Below are 26,301 nucleotides of genomic sequence, written 5' to 3'. Positions count from 1 at the left end.
ATGAGGTGGCCAAAGTATTGGAGCCTCAGCTTCACGATCTGTCCTTCCAGTGAGCACTCAGGGCTGATTTCCTTCAGAATGGAGAGGTTTGATCTTCTTGCAGTCCATGGGACTCTCAAGAGTCTCCTCCAGCACCATAATTCAAAAGCATCAATTCTTCGGCGATCAGCCTTCTTTATGGTCCAGCTCTCACTTCCATACATCACTACTGGGAAAACCATGGCTTTTACTATACGGACCTTTGTTGGCAAGGTGATGTCTCTGCTTTTTAAGATGTTGTCTAGGCTTGCCATCGCCTTTCTCCCAAGGAGCAGGCGTCTTTTAATTTCGTGACTGCTGTCACCATCTGCACTGATCATGGAGCCCAAGAAAGTAAAATCTCTCACTGCCTCAATTTCTTCCCCATCTATTTGCCAGGAGGTGATGGGCCCAGTGGCCATGATCTTCGTTTTTTTGATGTTGAGCTTCAGACCATATTTTGGGCTCTCCTCTTTCACCCTCATTAAAAGGTTCTTTAATTCCTCTTCACTTTCTGCCATCAAGGTTGTGTCATCTGCATATCTGAGGTTGTTGATATTTCTTCCGGCAATCTTAATTCCGGCTTGGGATTCATCCAGCCCAGCCTTTCGCATGATGAATTCTGCATATAAGTTAAATAAGCAGGGAGACAATATACAGCCTTGCCGTACTCCTTTCCCAATTTGGAACCAATCAGTTGTTCCATATCCAGTTCTAACTGTAGCTTCTTGTCCCACATAGAGATTTCGCAGGAGACAGATGAGGTGATCAGGCACTCCCATTTCTTTAAGAACTTGCCATAGTTTGCTGTGGTCAACACAGTCAAAGGCTTTTGCATAGTCAATGAAGCAGAAGTAGATGTCTTTCTGGAACTCTCTAGCTTTCTCCATAATCCAGCGCATGTTTGCAATTTGGTCTCTGGTTCCTCTGCCTCTTCTAAATCCAGCTTGCACTTCTGGGAGTTCTCGGTCCACATACTGCTTGAGCCTTCCTTGTAGAATTTTAAGCATAACCTTGCTAGCATGTGAAATGAGTGAAATTGTGCGGTAGTTGGAGCATTCTTTGGCACTGCCTTTCTTTGGGATTGGAATGTAGACTGATCTTCTCCAATCCTCTGGCCACTGCTGAGTTTTTCAAACTTGCTGGCATATTGAGTGTAGCACCTTAACAGCATCATCTTTTAAAATTTTAAACAGTTCAGCTGGAATACCATCACTTCCACTGGCCTTGTTATTTGCAGTGCTTTCTAAGGCCCATTTGACTTCACTCTCCAGGATGTCTGGCTCAAGGTCAGCAACCACACTACCTGGGGTGTACGAGACATCCATATCTTTCTGGTATAATTCCTCTGTGTATTCTTGCCACCTCTTCTTGATGTCTTCTGCTTCAGTTAGATCTTTACCACTTTTGTCCTTTATTATGGTAATCTTTGTACGAAATGTTCCTTTCATATTTCCGATTTTCTTGAACAGATCTCTGGTTCTTCCCATTCTGTTGCTTTCCTCTATTTCTTTGCATTGCTCGTTTAAGAAGGCCTTCTTGTCTCTCCTTGCTGTTCTTTGGAAATCTGCATTCAATTTCCTGTATCTTTCACTATCTCCCTCGCATTTTGCTTGCCTTCTCTCAAATTAATATATAAATATAGAATGTTCAGATCAGTCTTATGAGATGTATCTGATGCTGTCTTGTGTTCCAAGTGGAGTAGCCTTTTGAAGAATGCAGTTGGTAGAAGTATAAATAGGCTTATATCTTGATCTTTTGCATGTTTACATAGAAAACACATTGATTTCAAGGAGGATGGACTCCAAGTGAGCTTTTCTATTAACATAACCCATGGGGCTTTATGAATAAGCTGTCAGAAACATTAGCATTTTAATACTAATATTGTGATTCATTGTGTGTCTTCAATTAGGTTTCTACATTGGATGGTGTCTTAGAAGTAAGAAACGAGCATTTTTGGACATTGGGATTTGGTTCTCTGGTATGTATCCCCCCACCTGACTTTATTTTATTTTATTTTTTCAAAACAAAGCATGTCACTCTTTTTAATAACATCACTCGAAGATTGTTTTTCTCCTGCACAGTTTATATGCTTCAAGTGCAGGGGAGCGATGAGCTTATTCTTCTTTGCTTTCTAGGCTGGATCAGTACACGTGAGAATTCGAAGAGATGCTAATGAACAAATGGTACTTGCTCACGTGACCAATCGGTTGTATACGCTAGTGTCTACGTTGACTGTTCAGATTTTCAAAGATGACTGGATTAGGCCAACCTTGACCTCTGGAACTATTGCAAACAATATGCTGAATCTTTCAGATCATCACATCATTCCAATGCCAGCTCTAAAAATGGCAGAAAACTCTAACGTAGCTACATCTACTCCAGCTAAAGCAAGTAGTCCACCTCCAGAATTCTCCTTTAACACACCAGGCAAAAATATGAATCCAGTCATTCTCGTGAATACTCAGACAAGGCCCTACAGACTAGGCTTCAACCGTGGAACTGTACCTTACAGCAGTGTCTTCACACAAGGATTTGGAGTCCCAGGAATAGGGGCAACCCAGGGATTCAGGACTGGTTTAATAAATGCTCCTCACAGATATGGAACTGGCACTCAAGGTCAGCCCAGGCCCCAATAAACTATTTTCCATATTTATTGTTTGATTATTTTTTTTAATCTATTTTATTGCTCACTTTTTTCTACAAGACTATTCATATTTTTTAGATGGACCAGGATCAAATATTTCCAATCATGAAAATGTGCTTTTGGTGTTTCATTTACTATCTCTGACTGTAAAAGTTGCAGCTATACAAGCGGTGAGCTTATTCATGTTTTATTTTTGCTTTGTAAGTGATTACAGTACAATATATCAAGGAACTTCAGAAGATAACAAATTTGGCCAGAAGTGAGGTTCTATATCGTTTTCTTGATGGTGATGAAGAGTGTTTCCAATTACCAAATTTCTCCAAAACTTCTTTGCCTATGATGTAATCATACAATCATTTTTAAAAGTTACATTTTCCTTAATTGGAAAGGTGTGTGTCATATATAAATGACCACTTGGAGGTCCAACAGACCCACTTCAAATCTTATTTGACATTAAGAGATGCTTATCCAAATAAATACTTTATATTGCTGCCAGGTTCACAAGAGTTATCAACTCTCCTATGGTGTTAACTATCACAGATTCGTTTTTATTTCTGTCATCTGCGTTTGACAGTGTGCTGGGAAATCTTAGGGTGGTCCTTTTAAACTATTGTTAATCCTGTTTGAAGAGTTCAGAGTAGTGGCATGGTATGTGGAATGAATGCTTTGGTTAACCTAGTAGCATTTTTTTATTTATGGAAACACTGATTTCAAAACTTCTTTCCAGCTGCTTTTTAAAAAGTGATGGTACCTCTCTGCATGAAGGTAAGCAAGGTGCTTAAATGGGAAGTATAGCAACAGGCCAGGGCATCAGTTGAAGAAGGAGCAAAAAGGGTTTTCTTGTGTGTGTGTGTTTCTTTGTGGCTCATTAGCTGTTTTCCCTGTGTAAAGGTCAGAGGGGGCAGGGTTTCTGTTGAGGCAGGGGATTAGCTGTGGGAGGAGCTTATCAGAGTTTGCAGGGCATCAGTTGAAGAAGGAGCAAAAAGGGTTTTCTTGTGTGTGTGTGTTTCTTTGTGGCTCATTAGCTGTTTTCCCTGTGTAAAGGTCAGAGGGGGCAGGGTTTCTGTTGAGGCAGTTAGATCCATCTTTTAGATTTAGGGGAGCTAGTCTCAAACGTTTGTGGGGGGAGATCTAGGTGTTTTTTGTGTGGGGGAAGTTATTTGTCCTGTCTTCAAGCTTTTTATGATGGAGGACCTCTGTAGCCAACCCCAACGACACGATCTCAAGATGGAAGGGGAGGGAACAGTTGCAGTCGCCTGCGATTCCTGCGCAATGTTTGCCATCTTGCCAAAGGTTGCAGGCAGCTTTACCTGCAGCAATTGCATGTTGATTGCTCTCTTAAAAGACAAAGTCCAGAAACTGGAGGAACGTGTAGCTACGCTCCAAAGAATTAGAGAGCTGGAGCTCTTCTTGGAAGCAACAGAGCACACCGTCTCCACCAAGGAGGAGACAGGGGACTCCCCTGAGAAGGAGTCTAGTTCACCAACACAGGAGCCAGATATATGGAGAAACGTGACTCAAAGAAGTAGGAGGCCCAGGGTTCACTCTGATTGCTTAGAAATACACAATCGCTTTGAGGTCCTCTCCCCTAGCATGGAAGACGAAGAGCAGACTCCATTTGAGGATCTCTCCCTCATTACAGTCGATCAGGTATATGAAGACGAGCAGCAAAGTCAGTCCTCAGGGAATGTGCAGGCGACCTTGGAACGGACAGCTCACGGAAGAACCCCGACCAAACCCAAGAGGAGGCGTGTAGTGGTGATAGGGGATTCCCTACTGAGGGGAACAGAAGCAGTGATCTGTGGGCCTGACAAGATGTCTCGGGAAGTGTGCTGTCTCCCCGGGGCTAAGATCCAAGATGTAACTGAACGACTGCAAGGAATCATAAAACCCACTGACAAATACCCCTTCCTCTTGGTTCATGTGGGAACCAATGACACTGCAAGCAATAGCCTCCAGAAGATCAAAAGAGACTACGAGGCTCTCAGCAGGAAATTGAAGCAACTAAATGCACAAATTGTCATCTCATCTGTCCTCCCAGTTGAACGACGTGGCCCAGAGAGAGAGGGGAAAATAGTGGAAGTGAACAGCTGGCTTCGCAAATGGTGTAAACAGGAACGGTTTGGATTCTTAGATCACGGACTGCAGTTTCTTGAAGATGGACTTCTGGCAAGTGATGGGCTGCACCTCACAACGGTTGGGAGAAATGTTTTTGCCAAAAATCTCAGAAACCTCATCAGGAGGGCTTTAAACTGACTAATGTGGGGGAGGGAGACAGTGCTCCTGAAGGTAGGAGCCTATCAATTAATGAAGATGATCATCCAAATGTCATAGACCAAATGGAGAAAACAGCACACGGACCTAGTGGTGGGAGGAAAAAATCCTTAAATAAGAGACACGGGGGAATGATTAATGGACTTCAATGTCTGTACACTAATGCGCAAAGCATGGGAAATAAACAAGATGAGCTTGAGCTCTTGGTACAGCAAACTAAATATGACATAATAGGCATCACTGAAACCTGGTGGGATAAGTCCCACGATTGGAATGTAATAATGGGGGGATACAATCTATTTCAGAGAAACAGACCAGACAAGAAAGGAGGAGGAGTGGCGTTATATGTCAGGGATGTGTATACCTGTGAAGAGATCCAAGATTTAGATCCTCAAAGCCAAAGTGAGAGCATTTGGGTCAAAATTAAGGGAGAGAAGAATAACAGAGACCTCATTGTGGGAGTTTACTATAGATCCCCAAGCCAAACGGAGGACATAGATGATGCCTTCCTGGAACAGATGGCCAAGCATGCAAAAGGAAGGGAGATAGTAGTAATGGGGGACTTCAATTACCCGGATATTTGTTGGACGTCAAACTCAGCCAAGAGCATAAGGTCAAACAGATTCCTCACTGGCCTTGCAGACAACTTCATTGTCCAGAAAGTGGGAGAAGCAACAAGAGGAACAGCCATTTTAGATCTGGTCCTAACCAATGTTGATGACCTGGTTAGTGGGGTAGAAGTGGAAGGATCATTAGGCGCGAGTGATCATGCTCTTCTGAAGTTTACTATACAGCGGAAAGGAGCAGCCAAGCATACTAGGACTCAATTTCTTGACTTTAAGAAAGCCGACTTCATAAAACTTAGGGAAGTGCTGGGTGAGATCCCATGGACAACAATACTAAAAGGAAAGGGAGTTCATGATGGCTGGGAATTTGTTAAGAGGGAGATACTAAAAGCACAACGTCAGGCAATACCAATGAGACGGAAACATGGAAGGTGCCTAAAGAAGCCAGGGTGGCTATCTAAAGAACTTTTAACTGAATTAAGATTAAAAAAGGATGTGTACAAAAAATGGAAAAGGGGGGAAACCACCAAAGAGGAATTCAAACAAATAGCCAGCACATGTAGACACAAAGTCAGAAAAGCTAAAGCACAGAATGAACTCAGGCTTGCTAGAGAGGTTAAAAGCAACAAAAAAGGCTTTTATGGGTATGTTCGTAGCAAAAGGAAGAACAAAGAAACTGTGGGGTCACTCAGAGGAGAAGATGGTGAAATGCAAACAGGGGACACAGAAAGGGCTGAACTACTCAATGCCTTCTTTGCCCCAGTCTTCTCCGATAAAGAAAACAATGCCCGACCTGAAGAATTTGGAGCAAATGATTCAGCAAAGGAAACACAGCCCAGAATAACTAAGGAGATAGTACAAGAATATTTGGCTAGTTTAGATGTATTCAAGTCTCCAGGGCCAGATGAACTGCATCCAAGAGTATTAAAAGAACTGGCAGATGTGATCTCAGAACCACTGGCAGTCATCTTTGAGAATTCCTGGAGAACAGGCGAAGTCCCGGCAGACTGGAGGAGGGCAAATGTTGTCCCTATTTTCAAAAAGGGGAAAAGAGAGGACCCAAATAATTACCGCCCAGTCAGTCTGACATCAATAGCAGGGAAGATTCTGGAGCAGATCATTAAGCAAACAGTCTGTGAGCACCTAGAAAGGAATGCTGTGATCACCAATAGTCAGCATGGATTTCTGAAAAATAAGTCATGTCAGACTAACCTGATCTCGTTTTTTGACAGAATTACAAGCCTGGTAGATGAAGGGAACGCAGTGGATGTAGCCTACCTTGATTTCAGCAAGGCATTTGACAAGGTGCCCCATGATATTCTTGTAAAGAAGCTGGTAAAATGCGGTCTTGACTATGCTACCACTCAGTGGATTTGTAACTGGCTGACTGACCGAACCCAAAGGGTGCTCATCAATGGTTCCTCTTCATCCTGGAGAAGAGTGACTAGTGGGGTGCCACAGGGTTCTGTCTTGGGCCCGGTCTTATTCAACATCTTTATCAACGACTTGGATGATGGACTCAAGGGCATCCTGATCAAATTTGCAGATGACACCAAACTGGGAGGGGTGGCTAACACCCCAGAGGACAGGATCACACTTCAAAACGACCTTGACAGATTAGAGAACTGGGCAAAAATAAACAAGATGAATTTTAACAGGGAGAAATGTAAAGTATTGCACTTGGGCAAAAAAAATGAGAGGCACAAATACAAGATGGGTGACACCTGGCTTGAGAGCAGTACATGTGAAAAGGATCTAGGAGTCTTGGTTGACCACAGACTTGACATGAGCCAACAGTGTGACGCGGCAGCTAAAAAAGCCAATGCAATTCTGGGCTGCATCAATAGGAGTATAGCATCTAGATCAAGGGAAGTAATAGTGCCACTGTATTCTGCTCTGGTCAGACCACACCTGGAGTACTGTGTCCAGTTCTGGGCACCACAATTCAAGAAGGACACTGACAAACTGGAACGTGTCCAGAGGAGGGCAACCAAAATGGTCAAAGGCCTGGAAACGATGCCTTATGAGGAACGGCTAAGGGAGCTGGGCATGTTTAGCCTGGAGAAGAGGAGGTTAAGGGGTGATATGATAGCCATGTTCAAATATATAAAAGGATGTCACATAGAGGAGGGAGAAAGGTTGTTTTCTGCTGCTCCGGAGAAGCGGACACGGAGCAATGGATCCAAACTACAAGAAAGAAGATTCCACCTAAACATTAGGAAGAACTTCCTGACAGTAAGAGCTGTTCGACAGTGGAATTTGCTGCCAAGGAGTGTGGTGGAGTCTCCTACTTTGGAGGTCTTTAAGCAGAGGCTTGACAACCATATGTCAGGAGTGCTCTGATGGTGTTTCCTGCTTGGCAGGGGGTTGGACTCGATGGCCCTTGTGGTCTCTTCCAACTCTATGATTCTATGATTCTATGATTCTAGGCCAGTCACTCTGTTTTTTGTTAGCAGTTTCAACTAGCATGGTCAGTAACTGATTTGAGTGCATATTTTAATGTTTTGCTAATAAGGATTGTGATACTTTTTCCTTCATTCTGTTGCCAGTGAAAATTTGTATACCACCTGCCTACATTATATACTGTACCTAGTTTTCCTTCAGTAAGTCCTTACCTACAAGGGAACATGATTTAGATTAGTTGGTGACCAGCATCAACTTTACTTTTCTACCATGGAAAACCACAAAGTGTGGCTGCCTCTCTCCTCCACCCTGCTCTCCAAACAGTCACACTAACAGCATGCATGGAACCAGGTTGCTGCAGCAGGCATGTGGACTCTCCCACCTTCTTGCTACCTCCAGGTTTCTCTCCACAACTAAAGGCAGCCATTTACATTCCTACCCTCTCCTGTTTGTGATTGAGAGGACCCTTCTGCAAGGAGGATGTGGGGGTGGTGATTTGATATCAGGATTTGACTTTTCCACCTTCCCTTTCCCAAATGCCTTGCTGGACAGAGATACCTTTCCTTTTCTAGCATGTCCACTGCTGGGTGTCTGGTTATTTTGATTGTGAGATATATCCATTTATTGCTAAAAGGGCACATGATGTTCTTTGAGGCAGGACAACCGTACCAGAGCCATTTCAGGTTTTCCAAGTCACTCTCCTTGATGTGGAAGAAGTTTATATGCCCTCTTCCACCCAGCTCAAAGAGGCGTGTGTCATTGGGTGTGGGTAGAATTTAAAACAGGGCTGAATCCAATGTTGCTGCTCTACATGTGCAGCAGATTTCCATGTGCCCAGTGGAACTTCCTCTCTAAGCCTCAAGATCAGCTGCAAAGGGATAGGGGTCCCTCTGGAGCAGATTTGGGGGTGTTGGGTTCTGTGGGGGTGGAGAGGAAATGGAAGTTGTGTTGTATGAGTGGAACTCCCTTTGGTATAGCCCATACATTCCTTTGGGCTGTTTGTATTCTGCTAAGCCACAGAAGTTGTCCAGTAAAATCAATTACAGTCATACCTCGGGTTGAATGTGCTTCAGGTTGAGCGCTTTCGGGTTACGCTCTGCGGCAACCCGGAAGTAACGGAGCACATTAATTCTGGGTTTTGCCGCTCGCGCATGCACGGACACTCAAAATGACATCACGTGCATGCGCAGAAGAGGCAAAACGCGACCTGCGCACGTGCAGACGCACCATCGCGTCTTCCATTCAGGATGTGAATGGGGCTCTGGAACAGATCCCATTCGCATCCCGAGGTACCACTTTATCTTACCCATTTTGTATATCTTGGTCCTTCAGACCAACATAACTCTGGAGAACTAAGTGTGAGGGAGAAAATAGGCTCCAACAGGCTTAACAAGTGTTTATTTTATTGTGTATAAGTGCCAATATACAAGACACTCGCTTATCCAAATGTAAACACAAAGAATGGTGCTCTGTTTTTAAAGACTACATCCAGGTCATTACATATTCAAGAATTAGATACAAATCAGATTTAGGACTTTTATTTCAGAATAACTCAGTAGTGTAAACGTTAGATCACCTATCCAAAGTGGAAAATTTACCAATAGCCACAAGGTAATGCTGTTAATCCTGCATGCCTGGTACATGGTTGAAGGCTTAAACATTCTTTCTAACAAATGCATTCCCAAGTTTGGGGTATAATGAAAGATAATGGTTATAGGGTGTTGGGTTGTGACATGTGAGACTAGAGTTAAACTCAACACTCAGTTGTAAAGCTCCCTGGGTGACCTTGGTCCAGTCATTCTCTTTTGACTTCCCCTATCTCACCAGTTTGTTGTGAGGATAAAGTGTCTCATCTTGTTCTCCTTTGAGGGATACACGTGTACGCAATAAATTCTCACCACTACCATATACTAAAGCCCATAGTTACAACTATTTAGAAGGATATAATTCTACAGTCCATGCTTGTGTAATTGAGGTATTGGAGCTCAAATGTATTTGCAGACATCCTGCCATAGCAACAAAGCTCACAGTTGCAGCATTATGTTCCCACACAGGCCCAAACTCTGAAGGGAGGTGGTCGGGAATAAGCAAAGTGGAGGGAGGCAGTGAATTTTAGTGGTGGAAATGTTCTGTGTGTTCATGTACAGGGAAGAGGGACAGGAACTGGGAATTGACCAAACACACCAGAGGATGATTTTTTAGCTGTAGTGGCAAAACTATTCCGGTACAATTAAAGCAAGATTGAACTGTACAATGAAATCTGCAAGATACTACCACTGATGTGCATTGTGTGTGTTTTTAAAAGGATCTAAAAATGCAGCCTGAAAATGTGTTACATTCAGAGTCAGGGTGACTTGATATATTCAGTGGAATTTAGTTAGGCATCAAGCAGTTGCTTCATCTATGCTTCACCTCTAAGCTCGAATTCCACTGTTGAATAATTGCCTGTAGAGCTAACACAGTAAGATGGGATGACCCTTCACCTGATAAATGATCGTAGGGCTACGCAATAAGGGCATTGCGTGGTAACATTGTGATTTAAAAGAGACCCTTATCCCCCTCCCCACCTTGTACAAAATGGTAATCCAGGCATAGGAACTCATTTTAGCCAGTTAGACTACAAGTTATGGCACAGTAAATGAACATTTATTTTGGAACCTCATATAGTGGACCACTTCATGAGATTCATCTGGACGGATATTAGAAAAAATAAGCTACAAGGATGGATTCCTTTCATCACCTATCTTCTATTCACATTTAACTGCATACCAAGTATGCACTAAATTATTATCACTTGATGTTAAAGGAAATAGCACTTAATTTTTTGGAATGTTGCTGTAGCTAAAATCATGAAATACTGTACTGAATATCATTGTGTAGCATAATGAAACAAAGCCTTTTCATTTATTTCTTCTTCAGTGAAAGCTGAACAGTTGTGTTTTTCCTTCTACTTGAACACAGTTTGGTATAAATGTTTATTTTCCCCACTGCCAGAATTTGGTTTACCCACAGTTGTGTGTACCACTAAACCTTAAAGAATTGCCATTCTTTCCATTTTCCTCTAGGGGGCAGAGATTAAAAACTAAGCTATTTTATTCCTATAGTCTCCAAAAGCCTGTTTTTGGAAGCAGCTAAAGAGGAACCAGTGGTAGCCTTAAAAACAGAGCAGGAGTTGTGTGGGAGCCAACAGTGTTACATCACAGATTGAGATATTCCAGCACAAATACTTGTAGAATCTTGTTGAGGTTGTCAGTGGTTGGCTTGTCAAGATTTTCTTCATTGTCTTCCATGGTGTGCCACACTCTAGGGAAAGGAGCTGGGATCAGGTGTAGGATTGGAACCCCTGGAGGGAAGAGAACAAAGAAGATGATTCTGGAGATTACTGGACTTCTGGGCATGTACTTTACTTGGTTATATAAACACAATAGCACTGTGGTGTTACATTCTAGTCCAGTGATATTTCTTTAGTGAGTATTAGATCAGAAATAATTCCAGAGCCTACTCGTAAGAGGGTAAAGAAATTAGAAATGCAACCATATAAAAAATAACTTTAAAAAAATGATTTCCACCTTTCAAACCCTACAGAAAATGCAATAATATCACATCATTAGTTAATGCTGAACATGTTTATATTTTTATGTTAATGCAGGTATCTATAAGGGCTTGCCTTATATCCCTTCTGCCATTGCCCCAAGTTCTCATCTTTCAGACCCTGCTGCCAAAAGTATAATATATAAAAAGTTGTCATACCTCTTCTTAAAAATGGAACGTGGTCATCCTCTACTGGATGTCTTCGTAAGTCAGGCCGGAAATAGGGCCTTTCAGGAGAGTAATTGTTTAGCAAACCCAAAGCAACGAGGTTTTGTTCTGCAGGGTTTTTTAAAAAATTTTTTAAAAAAAGTTTAAACAGTGTATGGCAATATTTTGTTTAAAAAGCCAAGACCCTAAATTTGAAATGTTTTAAATATTTTGACCATCCTTCCCTAACCCAAGGTCCCCAGACGCTAGCTAGAAATGATGGGGTATAATCTAACAATATATGGGGCTCAAAGGATAGGGAAGTCTAACTTTGATGCACAAAAGAGTAATACCCCCCCGGACACAATTTCACACAGTACAATGGCCTTGAGAATGATGCAGCCCGTGTCTTGTGGGGGATTAGCAGCCAAACAAAGCTACTAACATGAGTTTGACCAAACTGGGGGAAGCAGTGGAAGGCAGGAGTGCCTGGCGTGCTCTGGTCCATGGGGTCACAAAGAGTCAGACACAACTAAACAACAAAGCAGCCAAACAAATGCATATTCTTGCTAGTTAGCATGAGAATGCGTAATACCACAGAGCTGTATTGTTGATAGGCAGACCATAGAAATACAAGTGGTAGAGAGCGCCCTGTGTGATGTCATTTCCTCTCCTTTTCCTGGAGAGGAAGGAACATAAAATACTTCCTGTTCCTCTTTTCCTTTGACCAGTGTTGGATGCAGACATGTCTCTACTTGCTCCAGCTCCAGGCACATGCCTGAAGCTGCTTATACTGTAAATATTTTGCCTGCATAGATTTGATACTGCCTTTGTTGTGATCCAATGCATAATTATAAACTAAGTAAATCTTATTTTTAAACTTACTTTACCAGTTGTTGCCTGATTCTGAAGCGGGTTAAAAGGGGGAAAGCCAACTTACTTCATAGTTGGATTTGCTCAAAACAAGGTTTTACAGCCTAAGTCCTATTAATTTTGCTGCCAAGGGTAGGATTTTGAAACTCTGTTCAACCCAGATGTGTGGGAGGAATAAATTGCAATGAATATAACCTCTCCTACCTATTAAAACCAATCCCCACATGTACTACCTGTGGCCCTCCAGATCTTGCTGGACTCTCAACTTCCCACATCCTTGACCACTGGCCATGGGCTGGTTGCTAAAGGGACTTGTAGGCCAATGATGCCCCATCCCTGATTTATGACACCTCAGGTTGAAAACAAACCAGTTTGGGCTTCTCAAATGAAGTACAGTCGTCCCTTGGTTTTTGAACAGCTTAGTTCTCGAACATTTTGGTTCCCGAACGCCACAAACCTGGAAGTGGGTGTTCCGGTTTGCAAACTATTTTTGGAAGCCGAACATCTGACGTGGCTTCCAATTGGCTGCAGGAGCTTCCTGTAGCCAATCAGAAGCCGTGCTTTGGTTTCTGAACGTTTTGGAAGTTGAATGGACTTCTGGAACGGATTCCATTCAACTTCCAAGGTACAACTGTACTGCTAAATGCTGGTCAACTAGCATCCCATGCTAGCAAACTCACTATTTGGGTAATATAAGCATAGATTTTTATCTTACAGAGTTGGGTCTGGAAGCTTGAAAAAGAAAGGAAGAACCTGGCTATTGTCTCAGCTGTTTATCAACTGCTGTGAATCAACTGTAGGCGGTTGTTTATTGTTTCAGATGCTTTGTTTTTTTTAATGAATTAATTCATTGATTTTAAATGATTTGATCCTGTGAGGCTTATGAATATTTTAATAAAGAAAATGTGAGCTGGATTACAATATGATATGTGAGTACAATAGTCAGGAATTATGCTTCTCATTAAGATTCCATCCCAATGCAAAAATAATTGCTATATGCAGAGCTGTAAAATTTGGAGAGTAATTTACAGCCAGAATTTAACTCCTACACACATGAAGCTAGAAGAGCTTAGAGTTCCTGTTATGGCAACCATTGTTTTTTTAAGTCATTATGTTTTGCATAATCTGATCTTACCGATTGCTTCAAGTCTCCCCAGCCATCGGGCTGTGTTCAGAAAGTAAAGGGGGAATGTTGGGTTCCGAGCACCGATTAAATCCAGTAGCACAAAAAGATCCTATGAGAAATCAATAAAGAAATAGGCCTTTTAAATGTCACTCACAGAACCCTATAAATATGTTGTACTGACTGGCCCAAATCAGGGAGTGTTGATAGACGCAAGGCTTTTTTCCAAACCCAACCCACACTTTAAAGCTTTTTTTTTTTTTTTTTTGCTTCGGAGCTTTCCCCGCAAAAACCCTGCTCTTTAGAGCAGAACTGGAGCAAACTGCAATCTCTGGAAAACCCACATTACCATTTGTTGCACTTAGACCTGGTTTTGCAGGGAAGTTCTGGGGCAAAAAAGTAGTAGTGCTCAGAGAAAGAGCTTTAAAATATGGGCCTATGCCTGGAAAAAGTGAGGCAAATAGTAAGTGTGGATAAGCCCCCAGAGACATTTTGTGACACAGCCATTCACATGGTTGAACATTCACTATGGACAGTGGCTCATACACGGTCCAATGGCTACATACTGCTATTTGAAACATGGAGATGATTTGTTCCACAATTCCAGTGAGAGAGTAAGTTACATGCCAAATTGCCTCCCTTTTAAAAATCAACAAGATTTCGGAGTGCTTAATTTTGGCTGAATTATGCCCAAGATGTCATGCAAAATAAACTAAAGAAAAGAAAATGCTCTGCATCCCTTAGCTATACCCATCAAAAGATTGCAAAGCACTTTTCTGCCTCCATATACCCCATATCCTTCACCAAGTAGAGGCTTTCCTGGTCCTGCTTTAAAACATTTCAGACAGCTGCACCAATTATACACACACACACACACACACACACACACACACACACATATATATATCTCACACAATATTTCTCAGATTTGTTGTCTAGATCAGTTACTCTAGTACTGATGCACCTCGCCCCCCCCTTCCTTCTCCCTCCATAAAGTTCTCACTTACAATGCCCTGAATCTGAGTTGTATGTGCGGCGCCTGGAGGGTGTGGAGTCGATGCCATTTTTTGGGCCAAGTGCCGAGAGCCATATAGAGAATCTGAAGGGGACCATCGGATGAAAGCTTCTTCGCCGTCAAAGAAAATGAGCTGCAGGGAGAGATCTGACTTGCCATTTGTGACAGCCTTCTGTGGGATGAGGGACGGAGGACAAAATGCAAGGTCAGTTGCCATGCTGTGGCTCATGGTTAATGCAGAAACAAATGCGGAAAAGAAGAAAATACCTTCAGACAATGAAGCTGCGTGTCCAAGGAACGTGCCAATTCTAGCATCATAGCACAGGGCACTGCTGAGTCAGTGGCTCCGACAAACACTTTGCCGTCCAACTGTGGGGGGAAGTATTTTGAATCGTAATGGCAAGCAAGCACCAAGTGACGCTTGGCAAGGGGATTGAGGGTGCTGATGATGTTTGAAAAGGTGCGGTATCCGTAAGGAGTATGGCTCTGGAATGTGTCTTCTTCAACTACCCAGCCAGCCTGTAGTCCTTGAAGACGATGCTTGATATGCTGAAATGTATACAGCCACAAGTCAAAGGAGGCAAACATTTCTGTGTTTTGTTTTTAAAAAACTGCCTAGAAAGGTATGCCATTATCTGCTGAAATTCAACACTGAAAGGTTAAAGGTAAAGGAGCCCTGGATAGTTAAGTCCAGTCAAAGGCGACTATGGGGTTGTGGCGCTCATCTCGCTTTGAGGCCGAGGGAGCCGGCGTTTGTCCACAGACAGCTTTCTGAGTCATGTGGCCAGCAGGACCACTTCTGATGCAACAGAACACTGTGACGGAAGCCAGAGTGCACAGAAACGCCGTTTACTGTATTTTTCGCCCTATAGGATGCAATTTTTCCCCTCCAAAAATGAAGGGGAAATGTGTGTGCATCCTATGGGGCGAATGCAGGCTTTCGCTGAAGCCTGGAGAGCGAGAGGGGTCGGTGCGCTCCGACCCCTCTCACTCTCCAGGCTTCAGGAAGCTCTCTGAAAGCAGTGGGAGAGCTGCGCGAAGTTGCGCAGCTCTCGCACTGCTTTGTGGAGAGCTGCCTGGACCCAGAAGCCTGGGGGCGCTGAGCTCAGCGCCCCCAGGCTGCGGGCTTCGCACAGCTCTCCCACCGCTTTGCGGAGAGCTGCCTGTTCTGGGGTCGGGGGAAGCTTGGGATTTCCCCCGCCCCAGCCCCGCGCCTGGGGGAGAAATAATTCCCCCCCCCTTATTTCCCCCCCAAAAACTAGGTGCGTCCTATGGGCCGGTGCGCCCTATGGGACGAAAAATACAGTACCTTCCCGCCACAGTGGTACCTATGTATCTACTTGCACTGGTGTACTTTCGAACTGCTAGGTTGGCAGAAGCTGGGAATGAGCAACGGGAGCTCACTCCATCACGGGGATTTAAACCGCCGACCTTCTGATTAGCAAGCCCAAGAGGCTCAATGATTTATACCACAGCGCCACCCGCATTGTTAGCCATATGCGGAGTAGAACTGTGGAAATCAAGGGACTTAAGTCTGGAAGGCCAGATTCAACTAAGCTGGAGTTCCCAAATCTGCTCTGGAGGATTAAGAGAGCATCTAGAACACAGTGGGAGGGGAAGGGGAAGGGGATCCTTTTGCCCAGCAAGCAGAAATCGGAAGAGCACAACGTTAAATTTGTCCCATGGATGCCAATGTGTCTACTCTGACCATACCACCCTACCCATTATTGGGAGTAGAGGTGGTAAGTTGTTCTAAATTGTTTTTAACATTTTGTTTTGATTGTTGTAACTCACCCTGGGACCTGGGGGTAATGAACTGGAATTGAATTGAACTGTAATAGTTTGGGCTGGTTAAAGTCCAGAAGATTAAAGGTTGTTCAGTGGAGGCAGCCAGAGATAAACCTTGGTATCCACTTGGTGTCAAGTTAAGATGACGGAGCAGTTGGCTTGCTTGCCTCCCTTTCCTCTCCACTGCTGGCTACAGCCTGTGCTGTCACAGAAGGCAACCAGGTTTTGGATGCTAGCTGCTGTCAGTTAATGACATTTAATTGCCCCTCATTGATGTTTCCTTAGCAACGTGTCTCATCTGCTTTAGAAATGGTCCCTGCGGCACATTTCATGTTATTGGAATAAAGGTTTAACAGGGCATCTTATATAACACTTCGATACGTATGCGTAAGAATCATGCTGTAGAAATGAAGAGAGATGTGACTAAAGGATAGCTCTTGATTCACTTCCATGAAATCAAGCCAATGAACAGGAAATCCTGGATTCAGTGCTTATGAGAAGCAATATGAGAAGCAATAATTAAATGAGATGGACCAGCAGTAATGAAAACATGATGCTCAGTGGATCCCTCTGTGCATTATGAGGAAGGAAGCCCCAATGAATTACATTTAAGCCCAAGGTCCGGAGAAGCTGATGCACTGCCATCTGTAAAACTAAGCGGGTGAAGACCTCAACAGTTTTTGGGTGGGAAGTCAATAACCTTAGAGATTACTGAAGGAACAGCAGAATACATATGAAACACGAAAGCAGGAAAATGCACACAAGAATTCAGGACAATGGTTCACCTGTCCTGTGGTGGAGACTGATATCACACACACACACACACACACAGAGAGAGAGAGAGAGAGAGAGAGAGAGAATGAATGAGAATGAATATTGTCCACACTAAGCAGATAGTGCTAACCTGCTATTTGACATTGGAAATCTATACCTAAAGGAGACATTCTGGTAAACCCAATTCCATTCAATGGCATAATTTAATATTCTTTCTATGAAGTTTTTACTTTGATATTGTTCTTCTCCCCTAGCAATACAGATTCTTGTCTGTACATGCCTGATGACTGCTGTGCCAGAGATGTCACAGTTTTCTCTTTGTTTGGGCTCTCTGCCAGTAAATCTCCAAGGAAACTACAGCACTAAATGCAATAGATACTCTTTGAAACTGGCTACCCACCTCCCCCTCATCAACTGCAGATCATTAAACTCACCTGTCTTCAGGTTGCAACTGCAACAAGATGGCTCGCGGCTGTTTGAGGGCCTTTCCAAGGGATAAATGCTCAGCTGTTACACATTCTGTGTTCACTTTGTGCAACTTCCCTCAAAGTTCTACTTCCACTGAAAATATTTTTGATATTTCCAATATGCAGCGTAGCTATTTTTTTTGCAACTGAGGAATACAATTCTTCCTCCAGCTAGCAAAGCTATGCCATCTCGTCCATTATATGAGAATGTGATATTATATTACTGGTGCTAGATCAGATACAGTGGTACCCCGCAAGACGAATGCCTCGCAAGACGGAAAACCCGCAAGACGAATTTCCCTATGGGCTTGCTTCGCAAGACGAAAGCCCATAGGGAAATCTCCGGGGACCTGTTTTAAATTGCTGGCGGTCGGGAGCAAAGACTTTCGCCCACAGCCAGCCTTCAGAAGAGGTCCTGGACCTCTTCTGAAGGCCGGCGGGGGGCAAAAGTCTTTGCTTCCCCCGCCTGCCTTCCCGGGACAGCGGAGACTTCTCCGCTGCCCCGGGCGATCTTAAAATGCTGGCGGGCGGGAGCGAAGCGTTCGCTGCCGACCGCCAGCATTTTAAAATCTCCCCGGGACAGCAGAGAAGCAGCCCCCTGCGACCCTCTCCCGGCTGGAGAGGTAACGTGCGCCTATGGCAGGAGCCTCCATAGGCGCGCGTCACCTCTCCAGCTGGGAGAGTGCGCGCGGGGCTAAAGCAGCCCCCTGCGACCCTCTCCTGGTTGGAGAGGTGACGCGCGCCTATGGCAGGAGCCCGCCAGCATTTTAAAATCTCCCCGGGACAGCAGAGACTTCGCTCCCGCCCGCCAGCATTTTAAAATCGCCCCGGGACAGCAGGGGCTTTTAAAATGCTGGCGGTCGGCAGCAAAGCCCTCCTGTCCCCGGAGCTTGCGGGGCGGGAGGTGGGGAGAAGGGCTTTTCTTCCCACCGCCAGCCTTCAGAACAGCCTTCTGAAGGCTGGCAGTGGGAAGAAAAGCCCTTGTTTCCCCCCCCCCCCAGCCTTCAGAAGAGGTCGGGGGACAGACTGTCCCCGGACCTGGTCTGAAGGCGGTTTCCCTAGGAACGCATTAATTGATTTTCAATGCATTCCTATGGGAAACCGTGCTTCACAAGACGAAAAACTCGCAAGAAGAAAAAACTTGCGGAACGAATTAATTTCATCTTGCGAGGCACCACTGTATATTTATTATTATAACTATTATTTATTATATTTATATACCACCCTTCATCAAAAGATCTCAGGGCGGTTCACAAGATAAAAGCACAAATAAGTAATGAAAACAAAAACAACAAAGCAATACAATAGTTGGAAGTGGCTTCTTGCTATGGTAAGGTAAAGGCCCCCTGACAGTTAAGTCCAGTCGCGAACGACTCTGGGGTTGCGGTGCTCATCTCGCTTTACTGGCTGAGGGAGCCGACATTTGTCCACAGACAGTTTTCCCGGGTCATGTGGCCAGCAGGACTAAGCCGCTTCTGGCGAAACCAGAGCAGCGCACGGAAACGCCGTTTACCTTCCCACCAGAGCTATTTAACTATTTATCTACTTGCACTTTGACGTGCTTTCGAACTGCTAGGTTGGCAGGAGCTGGGACCAAACAATGGGATCTCACCCCGTCGTGGGGATTTGAACTGCCGACCTTCCGATTGGCAAGCCCTAGGCTCAGTGTTTTAGACCACAGTGCCACCTGCGTCCCTTCTTGCTATGGAGGCTATGTTCTATTTCTACTGCCAGAGGCAGTATGCCTCTGCATCCCAGTTGCTAGAAATCACAAGTGGGGAGTGTGCTGTTGCCCTCTTGTGAGCTTCCCACGGACATCTGGTTGGCCACTCTGAGAACAGGATGTTGGGCAGCTGGGCTATTGGCCTGTATCTGCAGGGCTCTTGTGTTCTACAGAGTTGGGAGGGCCAAGCCGCTGCTGTGAATGCAGAGATTCTTATGGCAAAATGTGACCTATAATCTATCAGGTTGTTATAATAGACTATCGTGTGAGTAATTTACCGAGAACCAGTGCGAACCAGCGTACTTAGAACTGGTGGACAGTTAGAGGTATCCTGGAAACAGAAAGGGAAGGATTATTGCAGACATCAGTGTGAACTGCACCTTCAGCTTGTCAGACTCACCTGACGCACAGCATAACTGCCAGGTGATCCTGGATATCGCTCAATCAGTATCGGGTGCAAATCATTTTGCCACATTCGGTTGATATCTGTGTGAGCAGCAACTTGTTGGATGCTAGTTGCATTTAAAATGGTTGGACGGTGGGAGTACTGAGGAAGGAATTGGGAGGCGAGATTATTTTAACATAATAATCATAATGAATGACTGGATGAATTTAGCTATAGTGTTTTGTATATAACAATAGTGTAGGAAGTATTATTTTAAAACACCCATTAGCAGTTTTCTGTTAAAATAATCATCCAAAGTGTCAAACAATGGAAGTATGTATACACATGCGTCCCACCCCCCAAAAAGAGGAAAACATAGAAACATATCAGCACAATAGTTGCTGCATATAACTGGTGGGATCCAGACTTTGCTCCAAACAACAGAGAGGGGGGTTGGGGACCCTCTAGAACAGGTATCCCTCAAGGGCCAATGGCAGAGGCCAAAATCCTGAAATGTTCTGTGATTGGACATCATGTATTGAATCAGAACACAGGAGCTCAGAATCCTTAGTCCAGACTCAAGCTCAGGCAAACGCAGACCACTGAATACATAACAACAGTAATAAATAAAAAACACTTCTTGAAGATTGCTGTCCCATCTGTTTTGGTGCTTGGTTCTTTTCAGATGACCGATGCAGCAATCTTAAATAATAAACTCTCATAATAAAGATCTTATTGGTTATCAGTTACTTGCACAGACATCCATTTCAGGTTTTTCCATGCCACTGTGCCAGCAGTCATACGTAGCAGCCTGGGGCTGACTTCAAGAAGCTGGAGTATGTGCAGTAACTTCCTAATTCATCTGAAAGCAAAGTGGAACCTCAACATTAAGGGAAAGTCATGGGATAGAAAGGGTGGTGGGACTTCATAGCATATCGGGACTGTCAAGAAGGGTGGTAAAAAATAAAAGAAAGGCAAGGCTATGCAGATGAGCGTAGCTGAGGTAAATAAGCACACACATATGTACATTTGTGTTTTGAAAGTGTGAACACATCATTGTGTGTACTGATAAAAGTTGGGATGAGTATATGATGTGTATTCCTGTAATTAACATGTCTTTGTTCCTGCCTGTTACAAAGGTCAGCTTTCTAGGTATTGTAGCCATCTGGGGATATCTGGTGGGCCTACGTTTTTGAAGTTATGTACAAATGCCTCATGTTTAGATTAGTATCATGACTAAATAGGCTTCGAATGCCATGTGTGCCAAATTTAGGGTCTGCCTCATGAGGAAGTAAATATACACTTCCTCAAGAGGTGCAAGATGCCAGGAGTGCAGGCGCTTCTCCAGAGTATTTGTTTACAGTACTTGGGAAATGAGACATAGCGGAGACTGTGGTGTCTTTATGATATATGGTTTATTTACACATATCTACAACCTGAGCCTAAGATGGAGAGGTTTGAAGCATTACACTTCAAGAGGGTCCTGCTGCTCCCCTTGCTGCAACCTCCAGTTAAAACTTACAGCCCATATTGTGCTCTGACCCTTCCTCTCCAGCTTGCTATGTTTAACAGACTGAGACCTTTCCCCCTCAATCACACCACAGCCAAGTGAAATCATAAAACTTCCTCCTAACAAAAACTCTGGCATTGTCTTCTGACTAAGGATCTCAGAGCTCAGGGAGGGGCTCCTCCCATTTGTTGGCTGGCACAGAGTCTTTGCTTTGCCGATAGCTTTCTTAATAGCTCTGCATCTTCCCTTTTGTCCTCTTTTAATGGTCCATCTTCCTGTTTGATCTGCATTTCAACATGATAAATCTAGCATCTGGTAGCCCATTTTAAGACTCCAAGCATTGATTAAATTCTAACACTTACTAAACACTTACTAAATCCAGAAATTATGGGTACCTTGCACCCACAAACTCTGGCACCCAAACTCAAAACAGTATAATATAATTTGAGAGGTATGAAAATATGCAAATAGTTTGGGAGAGAAGTCTTGAAGCTAAACAGAGAGGGTCTTTGTGAATTTTAATCTTCTTCTTTTCTTAATTTTTAGCATGCTCAGTTTACTGTGATTCTTAAATTATAGCTTTCTTGAAGTATGAATAGTGGAAAGCATTATGCATCTTAGCCAACAGGGCTCTTTGAACAACAGTGAGATTAGAATGTTGTTAGCGGGGAGAAATGAGCACACTTAGCATGAAAATCAATAAAAGACACATACGGCGGCAATCTTCCTGGCAGGACCAAACAAACATTTACTGTAGCCAGTGACTGCCATTATAAGACAAAATACAATAATGCTATAATCATGCTAACGCAGAAGAATACGTTTTCTTTGTAAGCACAAGAGATAAATGGAGAAATGGAATTGCTAGGTCTGATCAGTGATTAAAGGATGTCTCCCCTCCCTATTATTTCATGTTGTAAGCTGAGCTGGGTCTCCTTTTGAATAGAAAGGCAGGGGGGGTTTTACAGTGGTGCCTCGCAAGACGAAATTAATTCGTTCCGCGAGTTTTGCCGTCTAGCGAATTTTTCGTCTTGTGAAGCACGGTTTTAACGGTTTAACAAAGTCACGAAAAGTTTTCGTCTTGCGAAGCAAGCCCATAGGGGAATTCGTCTTGCGATGCAAATCGAAAACAAAAAAACCTTTCGTCTAGCGAGTTTTTTGTCTTGCGAGGCATTCGTCTTGCGAGGTACCACTGTATGTACATCTTCTCCCCCCCAAAAAAAATATTTAAGGAAATAAATGATTCACATTGTGATATGCATGACTTTCTTTACGGGTTTATTTAAAAAACAAACAAAAAGGAGCATTAATAGAAAACATAGCGCAATTCTAGACGACTACCATTTTGGAGCAGGAATCAATCACATACAGTTATAATTGCTTGGGATGTTTTCTGCAATAAATGCAGTACCCCCAAATATCAGACTTTTTGTGATAAGGAAAGCGATGGGAAGGCACACTGGAAAGTGTTCAACATTGTCTAGCCTCCTCACAAATTAGGATGAGTGCTCAATATACTGGTAATCTGGAAGCCCCCAAAGAACCAGGCTGTGATATATAGCCTGGGTTCTCCGACCACCAGTGCAAGCGCTGTTGTGTGAAAATACTAGTTGTGCATCCAGTACAACAGCTGTGCAAATGGAAGTGTATAATGCAGCAGAAATATAGGAGCTACAGCAACTGTGGTACAACGGGTTTCAAATGTGTTTCAAAGATATACTATGTACACAGCTGCAGAAAGGGGAAAGGAGCACTGGATTTTGAGTTGACATATGGGTGAGCAGCAGTAAGTTAAAACAACAGCAGCAACTGAAATGCCATGTTTACTTGCCCTTAAGTGGATAAATTCTGCCCAGTTATATTTCTGCCTACTTTGGCATAAATCCTGGACTGCATCTGTGGCCCCATTGTATGTGCTTTAACATCATATGCACACAGACAGAGCCATTATTTTATAAGACACTTTGATGTCAGGAAATCATATGTTCTTTTAAAATGGATGGCCCGTTAGATCAGAAGCAGCAGAAAACTAGACAGCGCTTATTGTTGGCCACAATTATCACAGCATTAGGAACTCTCTTGTGAACAGGGGGGGGGGAATCATGGATTCCCCCCCTGTTCACAAGAGAGTTCCTAATGCTGTACTTTTGTAATATCTTCGTTCTGAAGTCTGTGATAATTGTGGCCAACAATAAGCACTGTCTAGTTTTCTGCTGCTTCTGATCTAACGGGCCATCCATATGGTCTTGTAATAAGGAATTTACAGATGCTACCTTGCTTGCCGTAGCCTGAAATCTGGGATGGGGAATCTATGGCCCTCCAGACTACAATTTTCCTTGGTTATGCAAGGTGGAGCTGATGTAGGTTGGGGTCTTACAGTATCTGGAGAACCACAGGTTCCCCATCACTGCCCTAGTTTACATCAAACCTGGGACAAAAGCAGCAAGGGAAGGAGTAAATAATTGCTTGTCCTTAAAAACATAAGGCTTAAAGACGCATCAGGGCTTTCTGTGACACACTAGTATTAAGCGTATAGTCTACTACGGTTAAAAATAACCCACATTTCCCCATTGCCTTCAAAAGGAATTGAATTGAACCCAGGAGACCTGGTATCCCAGGGTCTAAGGGACTAATTTGCATTTACTTTATGCCAGCTAAAGAGTGCTAGCCAGGCAGTAAACATGTAGCATTATTGAATGTAATGCAATGCATTATTAATACAGTAGGATAGCACATAAGTGTCTGAAGTTAGCATTTATAGGCAAGTTTTCATGAAGTTTCAAAAAATGCTTCCTGAACTTATGCTATTTGGCCATACACAGACCTTCCCCAAAACACAATGCAGTGCATGTTGATTGTTCAGCTTTGCACTTGCATCAATGGCTAAGCCAAACCTCCTACAACCACAACCACACTTAACAGCAGCACACTATCTTATGAGAGTCTTGTCCAGTTTGGTTCAGAATGGTTATCAGAGGGGGGAAGAAGTGTGCATTGTTAAATAAGGTTGAAATCTGATGTGCCTTGGAGTAGCAGGGCACACCTGACACCCCACTGCCCTCTCATTTTTTTATTGTAGGGTTTGTTTTGTTTTGTTGGTAGGGGAGGGCTGCCTGTCTTTTGGAGGGGGTGTCCTGCTTTCTTCGGTCTGTTTGTTTTGGGGTGAGTAGGTGCTGATTTGCAGAGAGGGGTTCTGAACATGCCCAGTTTTTTATTCAGTGAAATGGGTATTTTGTGGTGCCCATAAACCATTTCTTTAGATTTGAAAATGTTCCTCTGGGGCCAAGAAAGTTGGAGGCCCCTGATATATCCACTTACTTTGGAGAAAGCTCAGTAGGAGAAAGCTTAATTAAACTCAATATATAGGATTGTCCATTAAGTGTCTGTCTGTCTCCATCAACAAGCACCTTGATATACCTTGTTTCCTGCTTGGCAGGGGGTTGGACTCGATGGCCCTTGTGGTCTATTCCAACTCTATGATTCTATGATTCTATATAAAATGGTAATCAGATCCATATATGGTTATAACCATATAACGGAAGTATATAGCTCCAATCTACTTACAAAGTTAGCCACCATTTTAGTTTCTGAGCAGATTTGGAGAAGCTTAATTTGAGATTCCTGGGATACCAGCATATACCAAATGTGTGCTCTAAGGTTACCTCAAAATACAGTGTACCATTCTGGTTTAGGATTAAGTCCACTTGAACTCATTGGGACTTCTGAGTGTATGCAGAATTTGACTGTTGTACGTGCATTGTAGGTTACATTGTAGGTTGTATTGTGGGGTACATTGTAGTTGTGTTTGTCCTTTTACTTAGTGCATTTGTACCCTGCTTTTCTTCCATCATGGAACTCCACACACACACACACACACACACACACACACACACACACACGCCTGCCATCCAGGCACCAATCAGACCCAGAACTGCTTTAGAAAGGCTGGCATATCATATGCCTTCAGACCATGCCCTCTTCTGATTCACTCTCAGCCTATATCTAGAGTGCATTTGCTTGTCTTTCCTTCCTGGTTTTTTGTGGTGCTCTGCATTGTGTCAAGATGACTGGGCTGAGTGGGTGGCATTTACTTGTACACCACCCTGCCAGATCGCCTATTTTTAACATACACAATCGCCCTACTAGATCATCTGCCTTAAGGCCCTTCTGAGAAATCCACATATAGAAACATACACAATTATATAATAAGTGGAAATATAAAAGACATAATAACTGCTGGAACACCACAGAGAGTTCATTCCTCCCACACACCCATATTATCATCTTAAAGGCACACCTTGGCACCAGTGATTTGCCAGCAAGGATGGAGAAATCTGATGCCTGATAAACTATTTTAAATCCTGCAAAGCCGTGGTGACTGAGAGGCCTGTGACCTTTGCCCACACCAAATCCCTTCATCCCTGTCATTCCCTCCCTCCACATGCTACACGTAACCCTCCCCAAAGAAGCAAAATGACAAAAAGCCACCAGAGAGAGGGAGACCCCTGACATACCTTTTCCTGGGTCCAGTCCACTCGTCCACTCACGAGCCGAGGGAAAGAGGCCAGGGCCAGGGAGAGTGTCCAGGCCAGGCAGAAGGATGCTGCAGCCTGGCTGACTCTGTCTCCCCCAGCCATGCCTTTTCGGAAGCGGCTTCTCCTGTTTATGTGGCAACACCCGAGGCTGCCAGTTCTCTCGCTGAGGAGGATCTCTCTGCGCAGACAAGAAGCAGCTTCGAAGTACTAGGCTGGAGGAGGAGGGAAAGGGGGCAGAGCTGGAAGAGCAGGGCAGCCTTTCAGCTGGGAGAGCAGGCATGAGATGTGCGCGGCTGCATGTGATTCACCCGGCAGCCTCTACCTTTGCATCTGCTCTCATTAATTAGGCACCTTTTCTGCTTCTTAACATGCTTCCTGCCTGCCTGCCCTACAGAAAATGGAGAGGGATGTTTATTCACACATCCAATCAATCCAGCTTCGCCTATCATTTCCTCAGGGAAG

At 43.8% G+C, this 26,301-nt stretch overlaps 2 protein-coding genes across 3 annotated transcripts in view; one reads left to right on the top strand and one right to left on the bottom strand.

Annotated features, from left to right (window-relative positions):
- The window catches only part of SLC30A6 (solute carrier family 30 member 6), a 23,220-nt gene extending 12,701 nt beyond the window's left edge, over positions 1–10,519 (top strand). For both annotated transcript variants that reach the window (XM_082215080.1, XM_082215081.1), the window contains exons 13-15: positions 1,931–1,999; positions 2,157–3,466; positions 7,935–10,519. In XM_082215080.1, the coding sequence (XP_082071206.1) occupies positions 1,931–1,999; positions 2,157–2,657 (570 nt within the window). In that variant the 3' untranslated portion in view covers positions 2,658–3,466; positions 7,935–10,519. The remainder of the gene's footprint in view (positions 1–1,930; positions 2,000–2,156; positions 3,467–7,934) is intronic.
- On the bottom strand, positions 9,294–26,301 carry QPCT (glutaminyl-peptide cyclotransferase). Its single transcript, XM_082215102.1, has 7 exons — positions 25,819–26,301; positions 19,810–19,956; positions 14,925–15,206; positions 14,650–14,829; positions 13,655–13,754; positions 11,659–11,775; positions 9,294–11,251 (listed from the first exon to the last, which is right to left on the bottom strand). The coding sequence occupies exons 1-7, from the start codon at positions 25,939–25,941 to the stop codon at positions 11,106–11,108; spliced, it is 1,095 nt and encodes a 364-aa protein (XP_082071228.1). The 5' UTR covers positions 25,942–26,301; the 3' UTR covers positions 9,294–11,105.

The sequence above is a fragment of the Podarcis vaucheri genome (genome assembly GCF_965113315.1).
Source record: "Podarcis vaucheri genome assembly, chromosome: 3".
Taxonomy (NCBI): Eukaryota; Metazoa; Chordata; class Lepidosauria; order Squamata; family Lacertidae; genus Podarcis; species Podarcis vaucheri.
This window is presented reverse-complemented; position numbering and strand designations above follow the sequence as displayed.